Consider the following 24,223-nt stretch of genomic DNA (forward strand, 5'->3'; position numbering starts at 1 on the left):
CAAAGTCAGGCCCCAGGGGGTATTCAATATATCCAAGAATCGACTACACACAGAGCTCTGGATAAATCATCCATTCTCAGATTTCAAGCAGTGTATTTCTGTGTGTAATCTTAAAATAAGTCACTAAAGACTAGGGGTAAGGGATATGGGGAGGAAAGAGCACTCTAGACAAAGGAAACAATATTAATAAGTATTAACTGGAGAGTGATGAGGACTTTAGTGATTTCATGTGACTGAGGCAAGGTGGGTAATAGAAGTAGGAAAGCAAGAAATAAGGTTAGAAAGGCAGACAAGGGGTCTGATCGCAAATAACCTTGTGTGACCTGTAAAAGGGTTTGGACTTTATTCTCTTGTAAGCAACAGCAATCCACTGTCAAGTTTTAAACCTAAGAGTAAAATGATCAGTTCTGCATTTTTTGTTATGATTACTCTGAAAGTAAAATCTGGAGTGGTTCAAACCTGAAGGTAGGGAGCTATTTAGAAGCTCAGAAGCTTCTAAGCTTAGAAGTTAAAATAACTCCAGTGACAAGGGCCGTAACAGAGGCATTTGTAACTTTAGTCCCTGGCAGTGTGAATAAAGGAATAGCTTTACCCAAATAGAAATTGGTGAAGAAAATAAAAGACTAGTTCAATTTTATACATAGTGAGTTTGAAGAGATTGTGTGATATCTAAATAGTTACTTATATACAAGTTTTAGAAACCCTAGATTTAAGCAAAACCGTAACTATTTTCCTCACTGCAGGACTCATCAGTGCCTCTACTATACCATATCCCATAGAGAATATGCAGTTTAACAAATGTATTTGTACAAGAATATTTTTCCCATGCTATCTATTAATATTTCTCAAGACAATGGGGTTCTTTGGGAAATGCTATTCTAGGAATTTTCAACTGTACTAAGGTTGGAGAGCAGTGCAGAGTGTTTTTGAACCGGCTCAAAAACAATCAGCAGACAAAAAGAAAAAGAAGGAAAAGAAAAAGAACTTGAAAAATCACTGAGGTGTAAAGAATGATCCTGCATGTCTCAGGTACCAGAGTTCTTTGAGGTGCCGTAAAAATGGGAAAATCTGCCTGGCATTAAGTACCCTGTGAAATATACTGGCAAACAGACTGAAATAGATGTAGAGGTTGCTAAAAAGGTCAGCTCTGTAAAAAGACAAAAAAAGAATACTGCTAATGATGTAGAAATTGTATTAAGAGCCAACCAGACAGACACATTAGGGAAGGCCAGAAGCTGTTCCCTCCTTCTAGGCTTAAGGAGACACAAATGGAGGTCTTGAACAAGCTTTCTTTGTTCAGGAAGGAATCACTGGAAAGCTCTCCCTTAGTTATGTAAATACAAGCAAACCACCCACTGCTCAAGGGGGAGAAAGTAAAGAAGGCCTTTGTGGGCTGACAGAGGTTGACTCCTCACACTAGCCCTGATAGGCTAGCCTGCTCTAGGCTGGAAGCTGGCTGATTTTGCAGGATAAATCCAGGGCCTTCTTGAAGGAAAGGAACCAGAGATTCCAAATGCTGCTTTATCAGGTTGAAGTTAGTACCTCTGTAAAGGCTGAATAATGAGGCTTTGACTCAAGCCTCCTGGCTGGGAAGTATTCCATGAGCTTCTGAACAGCATTCACTGCTAAAACTGGGAAATGTGGCCTGACCAGGTTCAATGCAGAGGCTAAAATTTGGTGGGGGGGTGTTGGTAGTGCCTGGTTGAGTGACACTGGACCTACAGTAGCATGCCAGCATCAGAGAACAAGAGCTACTGAAGAAGCCCTTGGGACCAGTCTTCAATAGAACCATGCTGGCCAACCATCCACTGGACAGATGTTGAGCTCCTTCTGGTATTTTGAACCAAGGCTGATTAGGGCTCTATGACTGCAAAAGCCCCAAAGACTTGAATAATTTGGGACGAGAGATACTTCGAGCACTGTCAAACTTCTCAAGAGTGGGAGTTCAAAAAGAGAAATTATGTTTATGTGCCAAGATAATTCATCTTAGTTACATACAGATCTTTGTAAAATGTTTCCAGTTGTTGATCAGTGCACGTGCACAAGCCAATATGAATTTTTCAAACCACGCCAACATGAGATCTCTGAAGCTACCCAGACCCAAGTGAGGCTCACGCATCTTTGGTAGGGAGGGTTTTCTTGTGACCGGGAAAACCAGGCAAAGTTCCAAGGAGATGCATAGGTAGTAGGAAACCAATCACAGGTCCTCCAGTATTGCTGTGTTGGGATGTATGTGGTGCTTCAGAGGGTAAGCTCCCCAGCACCCACAAGGACTGTAAGCAGGGATGAGAACATGGAGCTTAGCCAGCATCCAGGTAAAAGTGCTGAGAGGCTAGCCTGGGCTAACAGCACAGGCTAGGCAGGAAGAGGTCCTTGAACCTTTTAACATACACCCTGAGGTAAACACGTTAGGCTAAAAAGGATGAAAAAGTGAAAACACACAAACTATAGGATACAACCATGCAAATACTCTCAGAAGATGATAAGGCATTACAGATGGGCCAGAAATTTGAGCTCACAATGTCAAGGCAGCTTGACAGCAGGTGCTAATAAACTGTTGGCGGTGGGGGACACACACTAATGCCTCTTAGTGGAGATGGTACAGACTGTTGTGAATTTCCATGACACAGACAACATTTTTTCAACATTAAGTTAACCATATACCCCTCGGTTTTCTCAGCAAGTTCATTTTTAAATGGCCATGTATTTAAGGTGAAGAACTCAACCATTTCTATCTTGAATCTGATGTAGCTGCTGCTAATTTGGTTTATGTGGGGGAGGGGCATTTAATGAGTGTTAAGGTATCAACTACCTTCAGGGAAAGTTTCACTGCAGATCTCTCAACTAATCTCTGCACGCACGTGTGCATACGCACAAAGTTAAACGTATTCTTACAAAAAAACTAGGAAAACATAAGGTATAAATAACCATTTGTGTGCATACATGCACACACACATGTGCATTATAACTTTCTTAATAATCTGAGCCACAAAAGTATCAAACCAAATAAACTTTCAAAAAATACCCCTAGAATCCTCTTTTGGACTTTACACATATCCACATTCAGAACCCTGAATGATCTGTATCTACCCAAACTACTGGTTCCATACTCAATCTACTTGTTCATTCAATTATTTATTAAGCAATATGCCAGGAATTTTACATAAATGAACTCTGTTTTCATAATAATTCTGTATGGTAGAAATTATTATCCTATTTATAGATGAGGAATCCAAGGTCAGAGGAGTAAAGTAAAAAACTTAGAGGGCACATAGAATCCTGTAGGGTTTTCTGACTTCTTGGACCATTTTATCCAAATCAATGAGTATCTCCAAGCCCTACTAATCCCCAGATGAATGTGTTGGCCTTGTTTAGTCCTTTCTACCCTGTGGTTTTAAGGTCATCTTTAAATCTTTCTGTATGTCCCAACACATAAATACAGCTGGGGGCCTCAGGAGGAAGTGAGCTCCCAGTCTGCAGAGGCATGAATGACCACCTGATACCATACAGCACAGATAAACTGGAGAAGAATTTCTGATGACTTTGAGAGTCTCTTCTAAACCTGAAGATCTAGGAATACTGCTTGAGTCAATGGAAAGGAACAGAAAGCATTTAACACAAAGCTGGGACCATACTTCTACTTATTTACATGCTGCAAAACAGATGTTCTGGGATTCTGTCCTCATACCTCCTTTTCTATATATGATAAAACACGTAGAGGCTACCATATGGTGTGCAAGTTGTGTAGATTTTAGTAAGAGAAGAAAAGTTAACTTATCTACACAACTGAAATAAATGGACAGACAAAACCAGGTCAATCACTTAGTTCTCTCAACCAAAAGTGAGAGAAATCTAAGGCAAACTGGCTTGAAGAAAAGAGGAAGATTATACTGGCTCATGTCATGGAAAAAAATCCAGAGATATATGTATTTGTCTTTGGGCACAGCATGATTCCAGCCTCACATGTGGGATCCTCCTCAGCTCTGCTCCCTCTAAACTTGATCTGTTTTGAAACTCCACGTGGTACCCAGATGGCTGTGGCTACCCCACGCCTCATAATAGCTGGAAGAGATCACAATAGAATTGCCCCTACAAATGTCTCAACACATCATCTGGGTCCCAAATGAGTGATCTGCCCCATCCCCGAACCTTTCCCTCTGGCCAAAGGGATGGGATATTCTCACTGACCAAACCATCCAAACTATGTGACTGGAAAAGGGTGGTTTCTCAAAGGAGATGCAAGCCCACAGAAGAAGGGACAAGGACAGGATAAAACAGACCAATGCTATGCTACATTAGAAAAAACAAAGTTTATTTCTTCATCTTGCCCCTGCAATGTCATTAATTCTTACACTCAATTCAAAATTCAACCCCTATGCCTACCGCTGAATTGGAAACCAATTAACACTACTAATGACAGTTGTAATACTGGTAACAGTAAGAGTAGTAACAGCTAGTATTTACAAGTACATACTTTAAATCTAGATACTCTGTTAAGCACTTTATATACATTATCTCTCTAACTTCAATTTATAGATGAGGAAACTGAAACTCAATGAAGTTAAGTATAACTTGTCTTAGATGACATACTAGTAAGGAGTATAACCAGAACTCAAACCAAGATCCAACTCAGAAACCATATGCTTAACCCAAACACAAAATGACCTCTCAATAATGGTCTTACCTGTATCCCTGACCTACCCCTACTCCCATGCATTGAACTCCCTTTTGACCATACATGCCCTGAACCTTAACACATTGCTACTACCCTACTGCTACTAAAAGCAGCTAGAACTACCTTTAGCCGGGTGTGATTCTCTTTAATTCAAGAAAACACAGCACCTTACACTTGAAAGGTGTTTAACAAAGCTTGAAACAACAGATGCGAAGTTCGTTGGTAGCAAGAAGCAGGCCCTTATATCACCCAGAACAACCAAAGGAAGAAGCTGACTTCATCACTCATCTGGACAACAGCAGCAACAGGATTTCTATTACTCACTAGAAATGGTCTCATTCAAGAAAAATCCCATGTACTTCCGCACTATAAATGTGCCAACAGACAGCTCAGTAGGAAACATTTCCAAACAGCAAAATTGTTAATCAGAACATGACAGTCTGCACAGAGGAATACAAGAATAATTTATATACAGCATGGAAATGAGCAAATTTACAGATCCTGTTGCAATGTAAAAAGTATTTTAATTAGTAACCTTTAATTTTCTAGGTAAAGAAGTTCTTTATTACAATACTTAAAAAAAGAAGCCAACTAAGATTACTTTTTTATTATTATAAAGTCAGAAAAAGATCAATCTTCTTTAAAAGAAAGTCAACTTACTAAGTCAACTTACTAAATTCATCCCCATCCTTGTGAGATTTAATTTAAAAAAAATCAAATTATAGGAAATGTTCATAACTATTCTTTTGTTGACATATGAGTTTGAAGTGAAATGGATATTATGTTAACATTGGGTAAAGCACTCAATACTAGGAATTAAAGGTAATGCTGAAAGGCAAAATTATCGTTAAGCCCATCTAGAGTGCCCAAAATATTTGTGTTCTTCACTATCTCAAAAAACTAAGAGAAAAACTTTCATTCATTTTCGTTAACACCTACAGTATGCTAAACATCTTTCCTCTCTTTCTAAAGATAAAGTATAATTAGATGTCAAGTGACAGATCACTTGTACTTTTTAATGTCATGCATTCCTTTAGTTTTCCCAGGATTTGGCTAATTTCCAAAAGAAAACCTATCCATATCAAAGCCTATGATTTAGGGTAGAGTTCCTGAACTCAGAACCAAGGGAGAACTAAGATAAAGATTAGGGAGCAGACTACACCACAGGGAAGGGAGGGAGGGTTAGCTCAAAACTGACTACATGGCTAGAGACATGAATCGGTCAAACATTTGTAAAGGTAGAGTTCTTAATTTCAACCAGCATTATACTGCAACTCATGCAGTATCCTAAATCTTTCCTCTCTTTCATAAAAAAAATAAAAGTGCAATTAGATTCCAAGTCACAGATCACTTGTACTTTTTAATCTCATATTGTCTCTTGGTTTTCTCCCATGAGTTCATCCTTCTCCCTGAGCATTCACATAGCAGCAAGACCCAAACATAGACAGTAGCCAAGAAAAACAAAGGGCTAAGAGGTCAGAAGACCTGATATAGATACAGATCCTGCTCTGTCCCCAACCAAGGAAACCTTTAAATTGCTGTTAAATCTCCATCTCTTGGTTTCCTTATTTGGAATATTTGCTTGCTTCCTTCCTAAGACTATCATGAGAATCAGATGAAGTCTAGATATGAAGCACACTCAAAGTTTCAAAATGCTATAAAAACTTTAGATACTATTATTACAATTAATATATTCCTAGGCAAAAAGGTGTCAAATATATATGAATCCTAGATTCACTATTTATATGAATTGAGGCAGACAGGGGAGCATACATATAAGGATATTTTCTTTTTAGGTTAATCGAAAATTTAATTAAATCCTAAGGAATGAAGAAAAATAAACTAACCTGTCTACATCCTGTTAAAATTTATCATCACAATTCCAGAAATTATTTGGTCTCTAACACCTTATTCACATTTTTTAAACTTAAAAATTAAAATATGGATGATAATGATAGCTACCTGGCAGGATTGATACGAAGATTGAGCCAGTATGTACAAAGCACTGAAACCTGCTATGTGAATGTTGCACGATGGTAGCAGTGAGAATCAGTCAGATCTGGGTTCAAACCATTGTTCCAATCTCTACTACATATGTAATTTGAACAGAACTTGCATGTCAGAGGGCAGGTATGAGGATTCGTGTGTGTGTGTGTGTGTGTGTGTGTGTGTGTGTGTGTGTGTGTGTGTACACATATATAAAGATTGAAAAGATAGAAGTTATCTCCAAAGTTTTCATTGAGTGATAGTATTGATGTTTTTGCTTAGAGTAATAATGTTTAATAGTAGTAACCCTGATAAATTATGGCCCAGCATCCTAAATTCTTTAACTTTCACTAGTTTAAGTCAAATGTAGTTTGGACACTGCACCGGTCTTGGCAGCAAAAATGTATGATTTTAAAGTGGTAAGTACAGGATCAAGTTCTCAATGACATCCTCAAGTTCAACTCTGCTTCAAATTTATCACTTTCAAAATATTTTAAGTAGCCATAAATACATTTACCCTTGAGAAGCACACAGTTTACTCCTTTATAATTAACTCTTTAATTTCTCAGCTCCTACAAAGCTTCCATTATGGAAGCACATAGTGGCATTCCACTAGAACAAGGCCATGTATTTCCAAAGAATTTAGATGATGTCCTAATCTTTGTCCACACCATTTCTTGAAAATATGAATGAAAAGTGAAGAGCTCCTTAAAAAACTTTAAAAAAACCTAGACTTTTTTTTTTCATTTTTAATTTCCCTAATTCATTTTCATTTTTCATTTCCCCAACAGACAGTGAAAAGAAAAGAAAAATCAAAGAAGACTTTTTAAAAGTAGGAGGAAGGGTCAAATAATAAAGGAAACCTGTTTTTAGGCTATTAAGACTTTTTTTTAGGGCCAAAAACTTAAAGGACTATCCACCTTACCTAGGATTCTACTTGATTCCTCTTTGTCTTCAAGGCTTCACATCATGGCCTTAGACAAATGTGCTACCAATCTCTCCACCGGAAGGATTGGTTTTCATTTGATTTGTTACCATGCTATCCTCCATCACATTTTTGGACCTCAAAAGAGTTAAATCACAGCTTGCCCAAGGAAAAAGGAATCTTAGAAACCAGTCTTACACCCATTTCATTTTGTATAGGCTTCGAGGCTGACAGTCTGATGAGTGTGACTTCCAGAATATGACCAAGTGACTCTGAGTCAAGAAGCCAAGGCTTCTCTCTTCCTGGGTTTTATGAGTTTCAAGTTTGTGCTATTTATTCCCATGGTCAAGCAAACCAATCCATTGCTTGGTTTTCATTTCATAACCAAAATATTACATCTTAGAAACAAAATGAAGTGTCACTGTCAAAGAGCCTTCTGATGAAATACTAGCACCTGAATTATAAGAGCAAGGGCAAACTTCTCAGTTCCATTTAGTTATCTCCCTATTTGCTTATTTTCATAATACAATTATGTCAGCAGGAGCAAAAATAAAGTCACCTTAATTATGGCTCTTTATGGCTTCTGACATGTCAAAGTTTAACTTTATGTCCAATCACTTTGAAATTAATATCCATAACTTTTGAAAGAATAATCTCTCACCTACTACATACAAGCGTTTAGTATACATACAGATAATACCAAACATCGTAACAATTTACATGTAGCAAACATCACTGAAGTCCAACAATCTAACATGTATACACTGAAATCCAAACAATAGAACTACTTGACAATCTCAAACATTTCGGATTCATGTCTCCCCCAACACTTGCCCAAGGGTCAAAATAGGGAGAGGGACAGCAGAACATTCTCAACCTCCAAAACTTAGGTGCCTCTCAGATATAGAAAAGACCAGAGGGGAAAAAATACTGTTCCTACTATCTGTCGCATGTAAAAGAGTAATCCTGTCCTCTGAAATAGCCAACAGGTTACTTCTGGATAAAAGACTCTCCTTATACTGCTTTAAATGAAAAATAATTCTCATTTGGACAATGTTGTTATTTGCTTTTTTTTTTTTGCTAAGTCATTTACCTGCGAAGTTTAACTACCTAATGCACATACCTAGCCCACTTAAGTCACATGTCCTACTTCAACAAGAAATTACAAGTATTAGATAAAATGTTCCCCACTAAAAAAAAATTAATACATAAAAAAAGAAATGTAATTACCTTTCCAAAGTCACGAACATCAAACAGGTCAAATGCTTCAAAGAGTTCACTCTTTCTCATTCCAAATGTCTCGCAACAGGCCGTGAGGAATGTCCTTATGTTCTTCAAACAGAGAAACTGAGGAATGGGAAATAGCTATTAGTATATAGTGAATCATTCTGAATGCTCTATATCCTCTATCTACCCAGAATGCTTTAAAAAAAAAAAAAAGTTGACAAGGAAAAAAGTCCATCAACTTTTGAGGTTGCTTTTCAATTAATCCTTCAGCAATATTTGTGTACCTATTTTCATAGGCACAGGTGGCACAGCTATGAAGAAGGTTGACAAAATTTCTTCCCTTGGGAACCTTACATTCTAGTAAGAGCAGACAGATTAAAAAAAGAAAGAAAGAAAATTCAGCAACAAAACCAAAAAAGTAAATATTTTATTTTCATGTGATGGTAAGTGCAATGGAGAAAAAGCCAGGAAGAGGGACAGGATGCACTGATGGGGATGGGGTGGGGGGGTGGGGGGTGGGGGGGGCATTTAAATGGATGGTTAGAGAAGGTATCAGTGGGAAGAGGGCAGATAAGCAGAGATTTGAAAGTGGTGAAGGAGCAAGCCACGCAGAAGTACAGGACAGGTCATTCCAGTATCATTCCATGCTAAAGCCCTGAGGCAAAAGTGTCTGATGTATGTCTAAGGAAGGGACTAGTGTGGCTGGAGCAGAGTGGGTGACAGGGAGAAAGGTAGGAGATGAGCTAGAAAGGTAATGGGGTCAGATGATGAAAGGAACTTGTTGGACCAGCTTTTATGCTGACCAGGACAGAAGTCATTGAAGGGCTTGGGGCAGAGGAGGGATATGATCTGATGTTTTATTAGGGGTCTTTCAAGCTGTTGTTTTTAATATAGACTGAAAGGGGCTGGAGCAAAGATGGAGACATGAAAAGCAGATAGGAAGCTATTGCAATAACCAGGTAAGAGACAACTGTGAGAAGACCAGGTGTTTCATTTTGACAATGCTAAATTTGAGACACCCATTAGTCATCCAATGGGATGTGGGGCAGCAGGCAACTAGACAGACAAGTCTGTAGTCCGGGGTACAGGTATGTACTCCAGATATAAATGTGGGAGTCTTTAGAGTATACAGAAGATTTTTAACCATGATAATGCCAGATATGACTTCGGGAGAAAGCAGAAGAGGGGAGAGGACCTGGGACTGAGTAATCCTATGAGATCAGGAAAAGAGCCCACCAAAAGGCTGAGCACAAGTGACTGGTGAGGAAGGGAAAACCAGAATAGGTTTTCCCTAACTCAAGTATAGAAAGTGTTTCTAGAACGAAGGACTGATAAACTGTTAGCTGCTGATAGTAAGATTTGACCAAGTGCTGTCCATGGAACCTGGCTGTGTGAAGGTCACAGGTACACCTTCACAAAAGCAGGTTCCATGTCGACTGGGGAGCTTGGAAAAGGTTTAAGAGACAATGGGAAGAGAGGAAGTGAAAACAGAATATAGAAGATAGACTCTTGAGTTTGCTGCAAAGGGGAAAGAGCATTGAGGATGTAGTCAGGGAAGCCAAGGAAGGGCTTTTTAAAAACAATGGAAGCTGTTACATGTTTTTATTTTGTTGGGAATGACTTGGTAGAGAGGGAAAAGTTGGTCATGCAAGAGAGAAGGAGAGTCACCCAGAATGAGGTCCTTGAGTAGGCAAAGGGGTGGGAGTGGGGACTCTGCTGCTCAACTGGAAAAGTCAACTTTGGAAAAGAACATGCACAGTTCATCAACACTAATAGGAAGAACAAGAGAGAAGGCAGATCTGTCAACAATTTTAAAACCAGAATTTACTTTCAGTATCCAAAAGACTCAGACCCACCAAAGTACACACATACACTGAAAGCAACTTACTTTTTAAAAATATTTTTATGTGTGCCATTGCAGCTCATAAGACTACTATCCTCCAATACGCGAGAAACCCATTAGCTAATTCAAGCATTCCTTAAGCACTGTCAATGTATTATTTTGTTGTTTTGTTTTTCATATCGGTTTTTTTACTTACAGAAAGAACACTTTACTTCCTCTGTATTTGAAATATTCAGACTTTTCACAGGCTTAACTCAGATGCAGTTTGACAATTTACAGGAATCCTTCTCAGAGGCTTAAATATTTCAGGAGGGGTTAAAACCACAGGGGAAGCATCATCAACCCTTTGAAGCACAAAGGCAGAGGCCAATCAGCATATGGAGCTTCCACTTTCACTTTAAAAAATTCATAAGAGACCTTTACAACACAGCATCACTCTACATGTAGCTCTTCCACATAGGATTGCTTATTTACAGATTAAAAGAGTCTTGCATTCTGCCAAGATAGACAATAATTACTCTCTTGGGGATTATGCAACTGCTCTCTTACAATATTTTTTACATAATTAAGTGCCCAACTCATAGCTCACCAAGGAGAAGCATAATTGCACATGCCAACCTCTGAAGATTTCTCACCAAACTCCGATGTCCCCCTGTGTGGGAAAAACTACAGTAGACTTCCACTCAAGTGTTTTCATTAGTAACTCAGAAAAGCAATATTGTTTCTGAAACTTAAAAAAAAAAAAAATGTAGTCATTATTGCATACATAATACACACAGATGTAAAAGTAGGTTCCCTTACTTCTGGAACCAACCTTAATCTTATTTGCCCCTTAACTAGTTCAGTTCTATTAGACTCCACAAATATTTAGCGGATTTGGATAAAGGTCACTGGCATGCTCTCACTTTTCTAGGCAATCTTCAAATGTGGTCTTCCCTGTAGGTATCTTTTCAGTCAACAGTTTTTGAATGCCCACAACATTCCAGACACTGGAAATGCTGAAAATGAGTACACAAGGTTCTGCCCTCAAACTCCTCTATTAATCTTATCTGGAGATTTTCACAGCTATCCAAAGTTTGGCTAATAACACTAGGATCACACTTCTCATGTTCATGGGTGTTCAGCTCTATGCAGGCACAGGAACAAAGTTGAAGGATGGAGAAGTGGGCCTTAACACTATTGCAGAAGCCCTGGGACTGACAGCTTGCCTGACATTCCCAAGACTTGGGCTTTGTTTTCATCATGCTGAACTTGTTCTTTTTCCAGTCGATTCTTTAAAATTTCAAACCAAAAGAAATGTTGAAAAAATAGTACAATGAACATTCCATCTACTCAACTGGAACATACTGCCATATCTATGTTTTTCTATGCCAACACTTTATTTACTTATAAAACGTATACTGCTGAAGCAGGTTACAGACATCGCAGTTCACTCCTAAATAACTCAACATGCATTTCCTAGGAATAAAGATAATTTTCCTACATACCTACAATACTATTACCACATCTAAGTAAATTAACAATTCTATATTATCTAATATCTTTTTCATATTCTAATTTCCTCAACTGCCCACACTCTGTCTCTTTATGCTATCCCCACTCCAGTCTAGGATCTCATTAAAATTTACCTGTTGCATTTGGTTGTTTTATTTTTTGCAGTATCTTTTAATTGAGATATCCTGCTCCATTTTTAACACATTGACTTTTTGAAGATTCCAGACGAGTTGTCTTATAGAATGTCCCACATTTTGGATTTGTCTTACTACTTCCTCATGATATCATTAAACCTGTCCCTCCATGTTGTGTATTTCCAGTGAACCAAAAGCTGAATCTAGATACAAATTAAACAGCTCTGGCAAAAATACTTCATACTGTGAACTTCTTATTTCATAACCTCTAAAGATACAAAAAGTTAAACAATTACTGTTGATGCTAAGTTTGATTGCTTGGTTAAGACGGTTTCTGCCACATCTATTGTAAAGGTAAATGTCCCCTTTTATATCAATAAAAATAGTACCAAATGATAATTTGGTACTATTCAGCTGTCCAATTTCCCAATAATTTTTCACCATGATTTACCATCCACTAATAACCCTTGCTTTGATTATTCCATTTGGGACTGCGAAATAGTGTTTTTTTTTCTAATTCCATCATTCCTTCCTTAATTATTAGCTGATATTCTTACCAAAAAAAAAAAAAAAAAAAAAAAAAAAAAAAAGCTTTTGCTGCCCTTCCTCCCAGACCCCTCTTCTTTGCTTGTATAATAATCAATAGTCATTTTTTTCTGATGTTCATATTGTCCCAAGTTTGTCCATTTTGGGGTTCCTTCAAACTTGTTCCAGTGTCCTTTTTAAAAGAACACCATTTTCTTCATTTTCTTATATCAAATTGCCCCAAATCTACATCATATGTTCTTTGCTCCAGTTCTGGAGTTAGCCATTTCTCCAAGCAAATCCATTTCCACTTATATGGTAAATGGTATTTAGAAACCAAAGTCTGAGCACCAGGCTGCTCCCAGATTATGTGGGCCAATTTTAGCAAATAGACCAATAACTCTACCCTTTGCTTAAGCAATCTATCACTTACAACAGAGTTAAATTTAATAAGTCAGCCCTTATCTTACTCTGTTAAGATGAAATTTCAATTTATTTTAGATGACTGATGAACACATGACCTTGTTTCATGCTTAGAGATGTGACTGGGGTTTTAACACTATTATTTCAGTATAAGTGCTTTTCTCCCCAGTTTACAAATTCTTTCAGATTAGCAGCCATCTGATAGTCCTTGGTATCATCCGCAGTAGTTTAAAACATTCTGCCTTCAGAGATGGTTTGATACACAAGGACAAAAACATCTCATTTCCTAATCAAACCCCATGTTTGATAAAAAATTATACAACTTTGTTAAATCATTTTATTTATATGAGATAACTTTATGAGTTTAGAATCTAGGATTCAAATTTTAAAAATCAGAATTTTAAATAACTTCAGGATTTTTAAAATATTAAATGTATCCACACAAGATAGTTACCAAAATTAAAGATACACACAAGTCTAAAAATCATCTTCTCACCTAACAAATGTTACTGAGGTACAGATTATATACAAGGCATCATAAAATTTCATAAAACATACTTCCAGCTGGATACTGATTTTTTTTTTTTTACTTATTAAACACATGTTAATGGAATGAAACTTCTAAGGACTAGGTACTAGAAAAAAGCAAGCAGGACCCAAACTGCCTGCAGAAGACTTATCCTGGTCAGCCAGAGTATTCAGACCAGTGGATGCACAATTACACGGTATGTGGCCACTGCCATGAGGAAAGCATTCAAAGGTTCTTTGGGAGTCCTGGAGTATCAGAGACAGCTTTCTGGAATAAGTGACAGGTGAAAAGAGAACTGAAGGATGAGAGCCACAAAAACAGGAAGAATGGTTGATGTTCACGAAGGAGAAAGGAAGTCATCAGATTTGGGGTACAAGGGAGTGCCAAATAAATGGCACAGCATGTGCATGAGCACAAGACAAGGCATGGACTGCTGGGGGCACGGTAAGTGGTAGCGAATGGACACAACTCTCTGGAGGGCAGCAGTGAGAGTGAGGCTAGAGAGGGGAGCCTAGGTTTTCAAGGCATGCCAAAGGGATGTGGCTTTATCCTAGAAAACGTGGTGAGGTTCAAGGGTTTTTAGCAGAAGAGCAGAACACTCAGCTTGCATTTCATGAGTACGGTAATCTCTGAGTGTTCACTATGTACCAAGCTCTATACTAATGTATGTCATTTAATCCTCATGACAACTCAATCAAGAGGTTTTTTTTCTTTTATATATACTTTGTTTACTCAAGTTTATATAACTGCATTTGTCAAAGTAATAGAGTCATGAATCAAACAGATATTCTTGCTACAGAGCCCACATCCTTAACTATTGTATTATACTAGCTCCCTTTACAGTGTACAGAGTCAAATGTTTTCTTTTCTCTTTATTAGAGATGGATTAGGTAGGCAAGACAGGACAGTTAGGATGCTGCCATTTTAATTTAACAAAAAGATTATGGTGATCTGGAGTAGGATGGTAGAAGGTAGAATGGAAAGAACTCTAGGAAGTAATATGGAAAGCAAATACCCAGTAATTGATTGAGTATGTGTGGGGTTGGGAGAGTGGGAGAGAAAAGAGAAGAACGAGGAATTGTATCCATAGCTCTGTCTTGGGCACTGCACACACTCAGTGGAGACACTCACCGAAAATGTTAGCGTAGCACTTGGGGGACAAGGCATGTGAAAAGGAGCCACAGATGCAGACAATTAACTCTTGTCTTCACATATGGAAAGACCCAGTAATGACAGAGGAGCTAGGCAGCATCTCTGGCATACCCGGTGATAAGTGACATATTCTAACAGCACAGCCACCAGTCTTCAACACCATGATCACCTTCTCTGCCCCTTCAGAAACACAGCTTGTTTTTGTTGTTGTTTTTTACAAGTTGAAGAATTAAAATGGTAGAAAGGCACTCAGTAGATGCAGGTAACCTTTAAAGAAATTTTAACACCATCAAGGTCTAAGACATCCTAAAATTATACAGAGCTCTCTAGATTAGGTAATATTTCATAAGACATGACCACTTCAACGCTAGCAATACTGATGCTCCAAAAAGAAAACATTTAAAGGTCAGACTGCGAAAATTCACTATAAAGCTCTGAGACAATCTTTCTCTTCCCTCTACTCCTTTTATAAGGTGTATTGTTGCCTTTTTCTCTAAGGGTATAAGAGCCATTTTGACTTTCTCAATGATATGAAAACAAGCAGGATCGTTTCCCCTTTTTATTTGAAAAACTAAGCATCTACTTCTCTAAAACTGTTAGCAAAAAAATGGGCTCATTATGTTAACTGACACTACATTACAGGAAAAACCTCCACAGCTTATTGTGAAATGAGCTATTTCAATCCCAACCTAAAAACAGTATCTGTGGGAAAGATGATTTCTAATATAGCTTCACAGCCATGTACACTTGCTGACTTACTGCAATTTTCACAAGGACCACCAGCAGCCAAGCCGCCTGATGAACAAAGTAGTTCTCAGGGTCTCATTCTTGATGGGACACTCATTATTCCATTTGAATGAGAGACTGAATTTGAGAGTTTGCCATAATTCGAATTCTGGGTGGCCATTAATGAGCTGATAGACAGTTCTGAAAGGCACAGTAGAGATTCTGATGAAGCCTGTTTACAAACATCAATGTACAAGAAGAGTTTTATCTACTTATTTCAGCTCACTACTCATCTTAGACTTTATCAACATCCACCTAGTACCCCTGTCATACTAACTCCATCCCTTTCCAAAGCATCAATCATCCTTTGCAGAACTAGTAGGCAGGAGGGCATGGAAGGGAAGTAGTAATAAATCAAGTTTCTCTCTTATTGGAATTTTTTGCATTTCTGTCCCTTTAACCATATCTTCTCTCTCCCTCTATATCGGTCTTTTAAAATTAGAAATTAGAGCTAAAATCTACATATTTTGGAAAGAAAAGAACAAAAGAAAAGGAAAAAAATGAAAAAAAAATGTTATGGGGACTTTGTCCTTTTTTCTTCTGAGTCAGTGGATCCCACCAGAAGGGGCATCATCACCACTGCTCTACAAAGAAATCACATCTGTATATGCCTTCTGAATAATTATAAAATAATTATGCTGCACTTAGCATCAGTTCAGGACTGCAGAGTACCTTCAAATAATTTTCTTATCGATCCTATTATTATAAATAAATGAAGACCCTAAAGAACACGCAGGGAAGAAGTCCAGAAAGGGAGGGGAGTTGTTTTCATAGCTCCCATCTTGTGCCCAAATCACTGAATAAAAACTCCCCTATTTTCAGTAAACCACAAGCCAATATTTCCTTGTTAATTGCTCTCCAGGTCACATGGCATTTTCAAAAGATTTAAAAAAAATTTAATTAATCAAAAATATAGCCATTTAACAACCTTTACAAGTTTTTTTTTTCCATTTTCTTCAATGATTAAAACTTTTATGGGTTATATGTAACTTTATGGAAGTAATCAAGCTCCAAAATGTAGGGCCAACCTCTAAGAACACATGCATCCTTACCTGTTCTGTAGCACTGTGGCTCACACCTGTGATAATAACAATCTCAGCTATAATAGATCTGTTCTCCCAACTACTGCCACAGGTAATTTGAAAGTACAGATTACATTTATTTCATCTATGTATCCATACAGCTTTTATAACAGACAAGTGTTTTTAATAAATAATAAATGATTGATGAGGCAGGTTAGGTTTAAAAAAAAATAGCAACCATCCCTTGGTAGCCAAAGAACTCATGGTGAAACTTTACATTAAATTGTCGTTATATCCTCTTACTTACCTATTAGTGTATAAATAGGTAATTTTTTTTTGGGAATTACCCCAAGAACTTTTTTAGAATTTGGCAATGTTAATAATTAGGAGTAAAATAAAGATTTTAAATTATTAAGCAGTTACATTCTTAAACATCATCTCTACTCTGGGTTGCCAGCCTCTGGTATATATTCAATAGTAGCCTGCTACCAGATTTTCATGATTTCTAGCCAGATGTCATCATAATAGACACACACAAGCCCTCTGCTGTTTTCAACAGCCCTTGACCTCATAACAGAGAGCATTGTACCCCTCTCCTTTGGCAGGAACTTAGACCCGCAGTTACAAAGGTTATCTGTCAACTTCAGCATTAGCCCTTGGACACAAAAAAGGTTAGCCAACAGCATTCAATTCCCCTTATGTGTTTCTGGTCTTTGCACTAAAAAAACTGAATGCCTGGGAAATGCAGAGGTCAAAATTGGCCTGAAACATCTATTTTACTAAATTCATTAACTTGCTAATAAAGGCAACGCACGCCATTGCCTTTAAGGAGAAAAGGTAACACCCAACATATTGTGATCTGGAACATAGCTAGCCCAAATCACACTAAAAATGGTACAGTCTATATTCTAGAGAAAACTTGCTTGCAAAGTTCCCTATTACAGGTATAGGAAAAAAAGCATTTATTTTTTGCAAAGACCAGTAAGACAGCAGAATGCAGTAGCTAAAAGTCAGGATTTTGAAATTGGTGGGAATAATAACAGTTTAGTAATGGTAGCAGTGACAGTTAATAATCATAGTAGAATGTAAGCAGTTGCACTAACAGTTCAGCAAAACCAGCAGTGATAGTAATCACAGCAGAATGCAAGTAGTGGTAATAGGCAGAAGGGCAACAATGTGGTAGCAGCTGCTCAGGCAATCCATCATTGAGCTGAAAATCAGTCTTATGTGCCCTGATCTAGGTGAGAAATGAACCATCCTTCCAAGGCAGAAAATCCTTGGAATAGCACACAGCCAGAAAAGCCACTTCCTGCAGGAATTAGAATCCTGTGACTGTGTTACCCCACAAGGAGGGGAGCTGTGCTAATTCTCCATTAGAGACAACATTCAAAATGAGGAAAAAGCCTGTAGTGACACAAATCTGTGTTGTTTTTAGAGAAAAGCCTTACAAATCCGTTAATCCGGATAATGAGAATGAAACTTAGTGTTCAAGTCTGACCTAAAAGAAAAAGAGCTGTATGCAAATGAAAACAAGGAGGTCTGACAGAAAGTAACCCCGCCTCATGCACTTCCCTCCCCCCACAAAGAGCCACCTGAGAAAGCAGCCACAGAGCTCCTCACATGCCCCTGAAGAGTCCCCACCCTTCCATCCTTTGCTGCTTAGCCCCCTGTGGCCAGAATGCTTCCCTTCTACCTCACTCTATGGTACAGCCAGAGCAGGACTTGAGTAGCAGGAGATCCAGAAAGGAAGTAAAGAATGGAAGACAAAGTAAAGCGTTTCTTTACTCAATCTCTTCTTTCTCATTTTATCTGCCCTTGATGCTATGGGGTAGGTATTACTATAATTCCCATCTACTAAGGCAACTGAGGCACAGAGAGGTAAAATAAGTGACCCTAAGTCACATGGCTGGTAAATGGTAGAGTAAGGTTTCAAACCCAGGCTGCGAGCTCCAAAGTCCATGACTTCCACAACTATGATATTCTGGCAGATACTGCCCCAAGCCGGTAAGCTGGGGGATGAGATCCTCCCCTCCAGGAGATGAGAGTCTCATAAAGGGGGGATACAAAGGAGCAGAGAGAGCATTTTGATCCCAGTGAAGTAGAGAGGCAAGCACCAGGTTTAGTAGGAGCACAAAGAAAGAACTCCCATCTAATCAAACAGGTAGGTTGACACACTCAGATATCACCTCACGCCAGTCAGAGTGGCCAAAATGAACAAATCAGGAGACTATAGATGCTGGAGAGGATGTGGAGAAACGGGAAATGCAAATTGGTGCAGCCACTCTGGAAAACAGTGTGGAGGTTCCTCAAAAAATTAAAAATAGACCTGCCCTATGACCCAGCAATAGCACTGCTAGGAATTTACCCAAGGGATACAGGAGTACTGATGCATAGGGGCACTTGTACCCCAATGTTTATGGCAGCACTCTCAACAATAGCCAAATTATGGAAAGAGCCTAAATGTCCATCAACTGATGAATGGATAAAGAAATTGTGGTTTATATACACAATGGAGTACTACGTGGCAATGAGAAAGAATGAAATATGGCCCTTTGTAGCAACATGGATGGAACTGGAGAGTGTTATGCTAAGTGAAATAAGCCATACAGAGAAAGACAGATACCATATGGTTTCACTCTTATGTGGATCCTGAGAAACTTAACAGAAACCCATGGGGGAGGGGAAGGAAAAAAGAGGTTAGAGTGGAAGAGAGCCAAAGCATAAGAGACTCTTAAAAAACTAAGAACAAACTGAGGGTTGATGGGGGGTGGGAGGGAGAGGAGGGTGGGTGATGGGTATTGAGGAGGGCACCTTTTGGGATGAGCACTGGGTGTTGTATGGAAACCAATTTGACAATAAACTTCATATATTGAAAAAAAAAATAAGAGGTAGGTTGAGATTCACTCCTCCAAGTAAGTGGCTGGACTGAGTATCCAAGAAGGAGCAAAAGGTCATGATAAATGGTATAGTGAGAAGGAAAGACCTAGCCTTTTGGAGAAAATGCAGTCATTCACATGGCCTTCACAGCCAGTGCAGTAAAGAGAGCCTAAAGGATGAATGAGGCTGGAAAAGTAGGCAGGGGCCAGATCTCAAATGGAACTCAGACTTCATTTCTCTGAGAAATCAAGGCAATGCCTCCTAATAATGCCTGGTTCTACAAACAATAGCAAGTGATAAATGTGTATGTCCCACATAAGGCACTAAGCACTTTCCATAGAGTATCTCAGTAAATACATGTAATAACTCTGTGAGGAAGACAGTATTATTCTACACTATCCATAAGGAATGGAGATACGGTAAATAATCCAAGGTCAAGGTAGCTAACAAGTGGTACAGCCAAAACATCCCCCTGCCAGCACTCTTCTCTGCCAAGTTATGCTGCATTCTTGAGCATGGGGTTAATGGGGTGAGGTGATGATGGGCTCTAAAGCAGCAGTAGGACCAGACTTCAGGTAACTGCAGGCTTAAGCAGACCTCAGGGCCTGCCTCAAGGAAACCAACTAAAATGAAGTGTAACCCATTTCCCCGAGTAATATCAACTTCAGGAAAAAGATGCGTTAAAAAAAAAAAAAATAGATGCAGGGCACTTGGGTGGCTCAGTTGGTTAAGCGTGCAACCAGCTCAGGTCATGATCTCATGGCTTGTGGGTTCGAGCCGTGTATCGGGATCTGTGCTGACAGCTCAGAGCCTGGAACCGGCTTCGGATTCTGTATCTTCCTCTCTCTCTCTGCCCCTCCCCCCACTCATGCTCTCTCTCTCTCTCTCAAAAATAAATAAAAAACATTTTTTTTAAAAAAAGATACACTCTGGAGAAAAACATCTCTAGAAATATCAGAAAAGTGATTTAATTTCCACTCAGTTCAGAATATTTAGCTCTAGACCATGCAACCTACCTTCCTCTCTTTCTTCCCTTACCTACAAAAGAGAACATCCCTCACTTTATCTCTTAGTGCCTTCCAGTAGGCTTCTTCTACACACTGAGTAATTTTGAACAAACTTGAAATGACTGGACAAATTTGGAACAGTATTATTCTCCTATAGATCATTGTTTATTATAACAAATTACATTCTATTTCTACCCACATTTCTAACCTAATTGTTATTCTATTTGCACCCACACTCCTTCCAATTCAGTATCACCCCAATTTTATGCAAAGTATGCTTATTACTTTTGATTTTACTACCTGAGTTCCTTATGATTTATGATCCAGGTTTTAGCTCTGCCCACTATATTGCAATTTACTTTGTTAAAAGAAGTTGTAGTTTTTTCCAAGTTAAATAAGAGTAGACTAGATGTGCACTAAAAACACTGTATTAACAAGATCTGAAATAAAGCTCAGATTTGTATCTGAGCTATATATTTATCATATATATTATCCGTATGTGTATATACATACACATGCACACAACTTTTTGTTAATACCACTACTTCCATATAATATTTCCTTCTGGAAAACACTCAACCAAGTAGAAATATATCCTAATTGAGTACAGAAAATGCTCCTTGGTCTTTTTCCCCACCCTTTTCTTAGCCTTCCAATAAACTCTGCCATCTTTATACCCAGGAGATTTGTACTCTGTTTAGAAAACATACTTGGGAATGCAAGCTGGTGCAGCCACTCTGGAAAACAGTATGGAGGTTCCTCAAAAAACTAAAAATAAAACTACCCTATAACCCAGCAATTGCACTACTAGGTATTTATCCAAGGGATACAGGTGTGCTGTTTCAAAGGGACACATGCACCCCCATGTTTATAGCAGCACTATCAGCAATAGCCAAAGTATGGAAAGAGCCCAAATGTCCATCGATTGATGAATGGATAAAGAAAATGTGATACACACACGCGCACACACACACTAGAGTATAACTCAGCAATCAAAAAGAATGAAATCTTGCCATTTGCAACTATGTGGATGGAACTGGAGGGTATTATGCTAAGTGAAATTAGTCAGAGAAAGACAAAAATCATATGACTTCACTCATATGAGGACTTTAAGAGACAAAACAGATGAACATAAGGGAAGGGAAACAAAAATAATATTAAAACAGGGAGGGGGACAAAACAGAAAAGACTCATAAATATGGAGAACAAACTGAGGGTTATGGGAGGGGTTGTGGGAGGGGGGATGGGCTAAATGGGTAAGGGGCACTAAGGAATCTACTCCTGAAATCATCGTTGCACTGTATGCTAATTAATTTGGATGTAAATTTAAAAAAATAAAAAGTTAAAAATTTAAAAAATTTTAATAGAAAAAAAAAAAGAAAACATGCTAACCAATCACTAATACCTCTTACCACATTGTCACCATACCTGTCTTGAACTCAATCTCACATTAAGTGTTTTTAGTGACAATAGAAAAATGTAAAAAGAAAAAAATGGATGTATTAACCCAAGTTCTCTCAACTCCCACAGGCGGATACCTTGAGTCTTCCCTTTGAGTCATATCTCCCAGTGAATTTAATTCCAATGAATTAAATGTTTTATCCTTTAATTTTTTTAATTTAAATGTAGTTGACATTCAGGGTTACATTTGTTTCAGGTGTATGACACCCTGATTCAACTTCTCTATTTGTTATGCTATTTTCACCACAAGTGTAACTACCATCTGTCACCATACAGCATTATTACAATATCATTGAATGCATTCCCTATGCTCTACTTTTTAATCCTGTATTTTATTCATTTCATAACTGGAAGTCTGTCTCCCACTCCTTCACCCATTTTGTCCATCCCCCTCACTCCCCTCTGCCAACAATCAGTTAATTCTCTGTATTTTCAAGTGATTCTGCTTTTTGTTTTGTTGTAGATTCCACATTAGTGAAATCCTATATTATTTGTCTTTCTCAGCCTTATTTCACTTAATGTTAAACCCTGTAGATCCATCCATGTTGTTGCAAACGACAGGATTTCATTTTTTTTTTATGGCTGAGTGATATTCCACTGTGTGTGTATGAATTTTCTTTATCCACTCATCTATCAAAGGATACTTAGTTTGCTTCCGTATCTTGGCTATCGTAAGATATGGCTTCCATATCTTGTGAAGAATGTTGAAATAAACATAGGGGTCCATGTATCTTTCCAAATTAGTGTTTTCCTTTTATCTGAATAAATAACAAGTAGTGGAATTACTGGATCATATTGTATTTCTATGTTTAATGTTTTGAGAAACCTCCATACTGTGTTCCACAGTGGCTGTGCTAATTTGCATTCCCACCAACAGTGCACAAGGATTCCTTTTTCTCCACATCCTCGCCAACACCTATTGTTTCTTGTATGTTTGATACTAGCCATTCTTACTGGTATAAGGAGATCTCTCATTGTGGTTTTGATTTTCATTTCCCTGATGATTAGTGATGTTGAGTGTCTTTCCATGTGTCTGTTGGCCATCTGTAGGTTTTCTTTGAAAAAATGTCTATTCGGGTCCTGTACCCATTTTTTAATTGGACTGTTTGTGGGTTTTTTGGTATTGGGTTGTATAAGTTCTTTATATATTTTGGATATTAAGCTCTTATTGGATATGTCATGTGTGAATATTCTCTCCCATTCAGTAGGTTGATGGTTTCCTCAGCTGGACATATGCTTTTTATTTTGATGTAATCCCAATAGTTTTTGTTTCTCTTGCCTTAAGAGATATATCTAGAAAAATGCAGCTACAGCCAATGTCAAACTTACCACCTATGTTCTCTTCTAGGATTTTTATGATTTCAGGTCTCATTTAGGTCTTTAACCCATTTTGAGTTTATTTTTGTATATGGTGTAAAAGTAGCCAAGTTTCTCCAGCACCATTGTTGAAGAGAAGGTCTTTTCCCCATTGTATATCCTTCTTTGTCATAAATTGACCATATAAGCATGGGTTCATTGCTGGGTTTTTTATTCTGTTCCATTGATCTATGTGCCTATTCTTGTGCCAGTAGCATAATGTTTGATTATTACGGCTTTGTAGAATATCTTGAAATCTGAAATTCTAATACTTCCAAGCTTTGTTTTTCTTTCTCAGGATTGCTTTAACTATTAGGGGTCTTTATGGTTCCACACAAATCTTAGTATTACTTGTTCTAGTTCTGTGAAAAGTGTCATTGGTATTTTGATAGTCAAAGAAAAATACAAAGGCAATCCCTAAATCTAATGTCTTTAGACCTGAAGTCTCCAAATCTGCACCCATCTAAGCCATATCTCCACCAAAAATTGAAGACCCTCTTAGTTCAACACAAAATTTCTTAAACCATTATCTTGTTGCTACACATACAATTACAGGCTAGTTCTTCAGCAATATTTATCTATTGCCACTCTAGTCTGTAAGGCAGGTGTGGAGGTTTTTGTGAGGGTTTTAAGTTTATTTATTTGAGCGAGAGCGAGAGCGAGAGCGAGAGCGAGAGCGAGAGCGAGAGCGAGAGCGAGAGCGAGAGCGAGAGCGAGAGCGAGAGCGAGAGCGAGAGCGAGAGCGAGAGCACATGGCCAAGGGAGGGGCAGAGAGGGAGAATCCTAAGCAGGGTCTGCACT

General features: G+C 38.2%; 1 protein-coding gene across 3 annotated transcripts in view; it reads right to left on the bottom strand.

The window, feature by feature from the left end:
* VAV3 (vav guanine nucleotide exchange factor 3) overlaps positions 1-24,223 on the bottom strand; it is a 356,891-nt gene that overhangs the window by 263,753 nt on the left and 68,915 nt on the right. The window contains exons 1-4 of one of the 3 annotated variants that reach the window (XM_042998089.1): positions 15,673-16,061; positions 14,893-15,180; positions 11,246-11,386; positions 8,817-8,933 (exon numbers count right to left, since the gene is read on the bottom strand). In XM_042998089.1, coding sequence (XP_042854023.1) covers positions 8,817-8,876 — 60 coding nt within the window. In that variant the 5' untranslated portion in view covers positions 8,877-8,933; positions 11,246-11,386; positions 14,893-15,180; positions 15,673-16,061. Of the gene's footprint in view, positions 1-8,816; positions 8,934-11,245; positions 11,387-14,892; positions 15,181-15,672; positions 16,063-24,223 lie in introns of those variants that run through there. The other 2 variants (XM_042998088.1, XM_007090051.2) reach the window with 2 other exon arrangements.

This window comes from Panthera tigris, chromosome C1, assembly GCF_018350195.1.
Source record: "Panthera tigris isolate Pti1 chromosome C1, P.tigris_Pti1_mat1.1, whole genome shotgun sequence".
Classification (NCBI taxonomy): domain Eukaryota; kingdom Metazoa; phylum Chordata; class Mammalia; order Carnivora; family Felidae; genus Panthera; species Panthera tigris.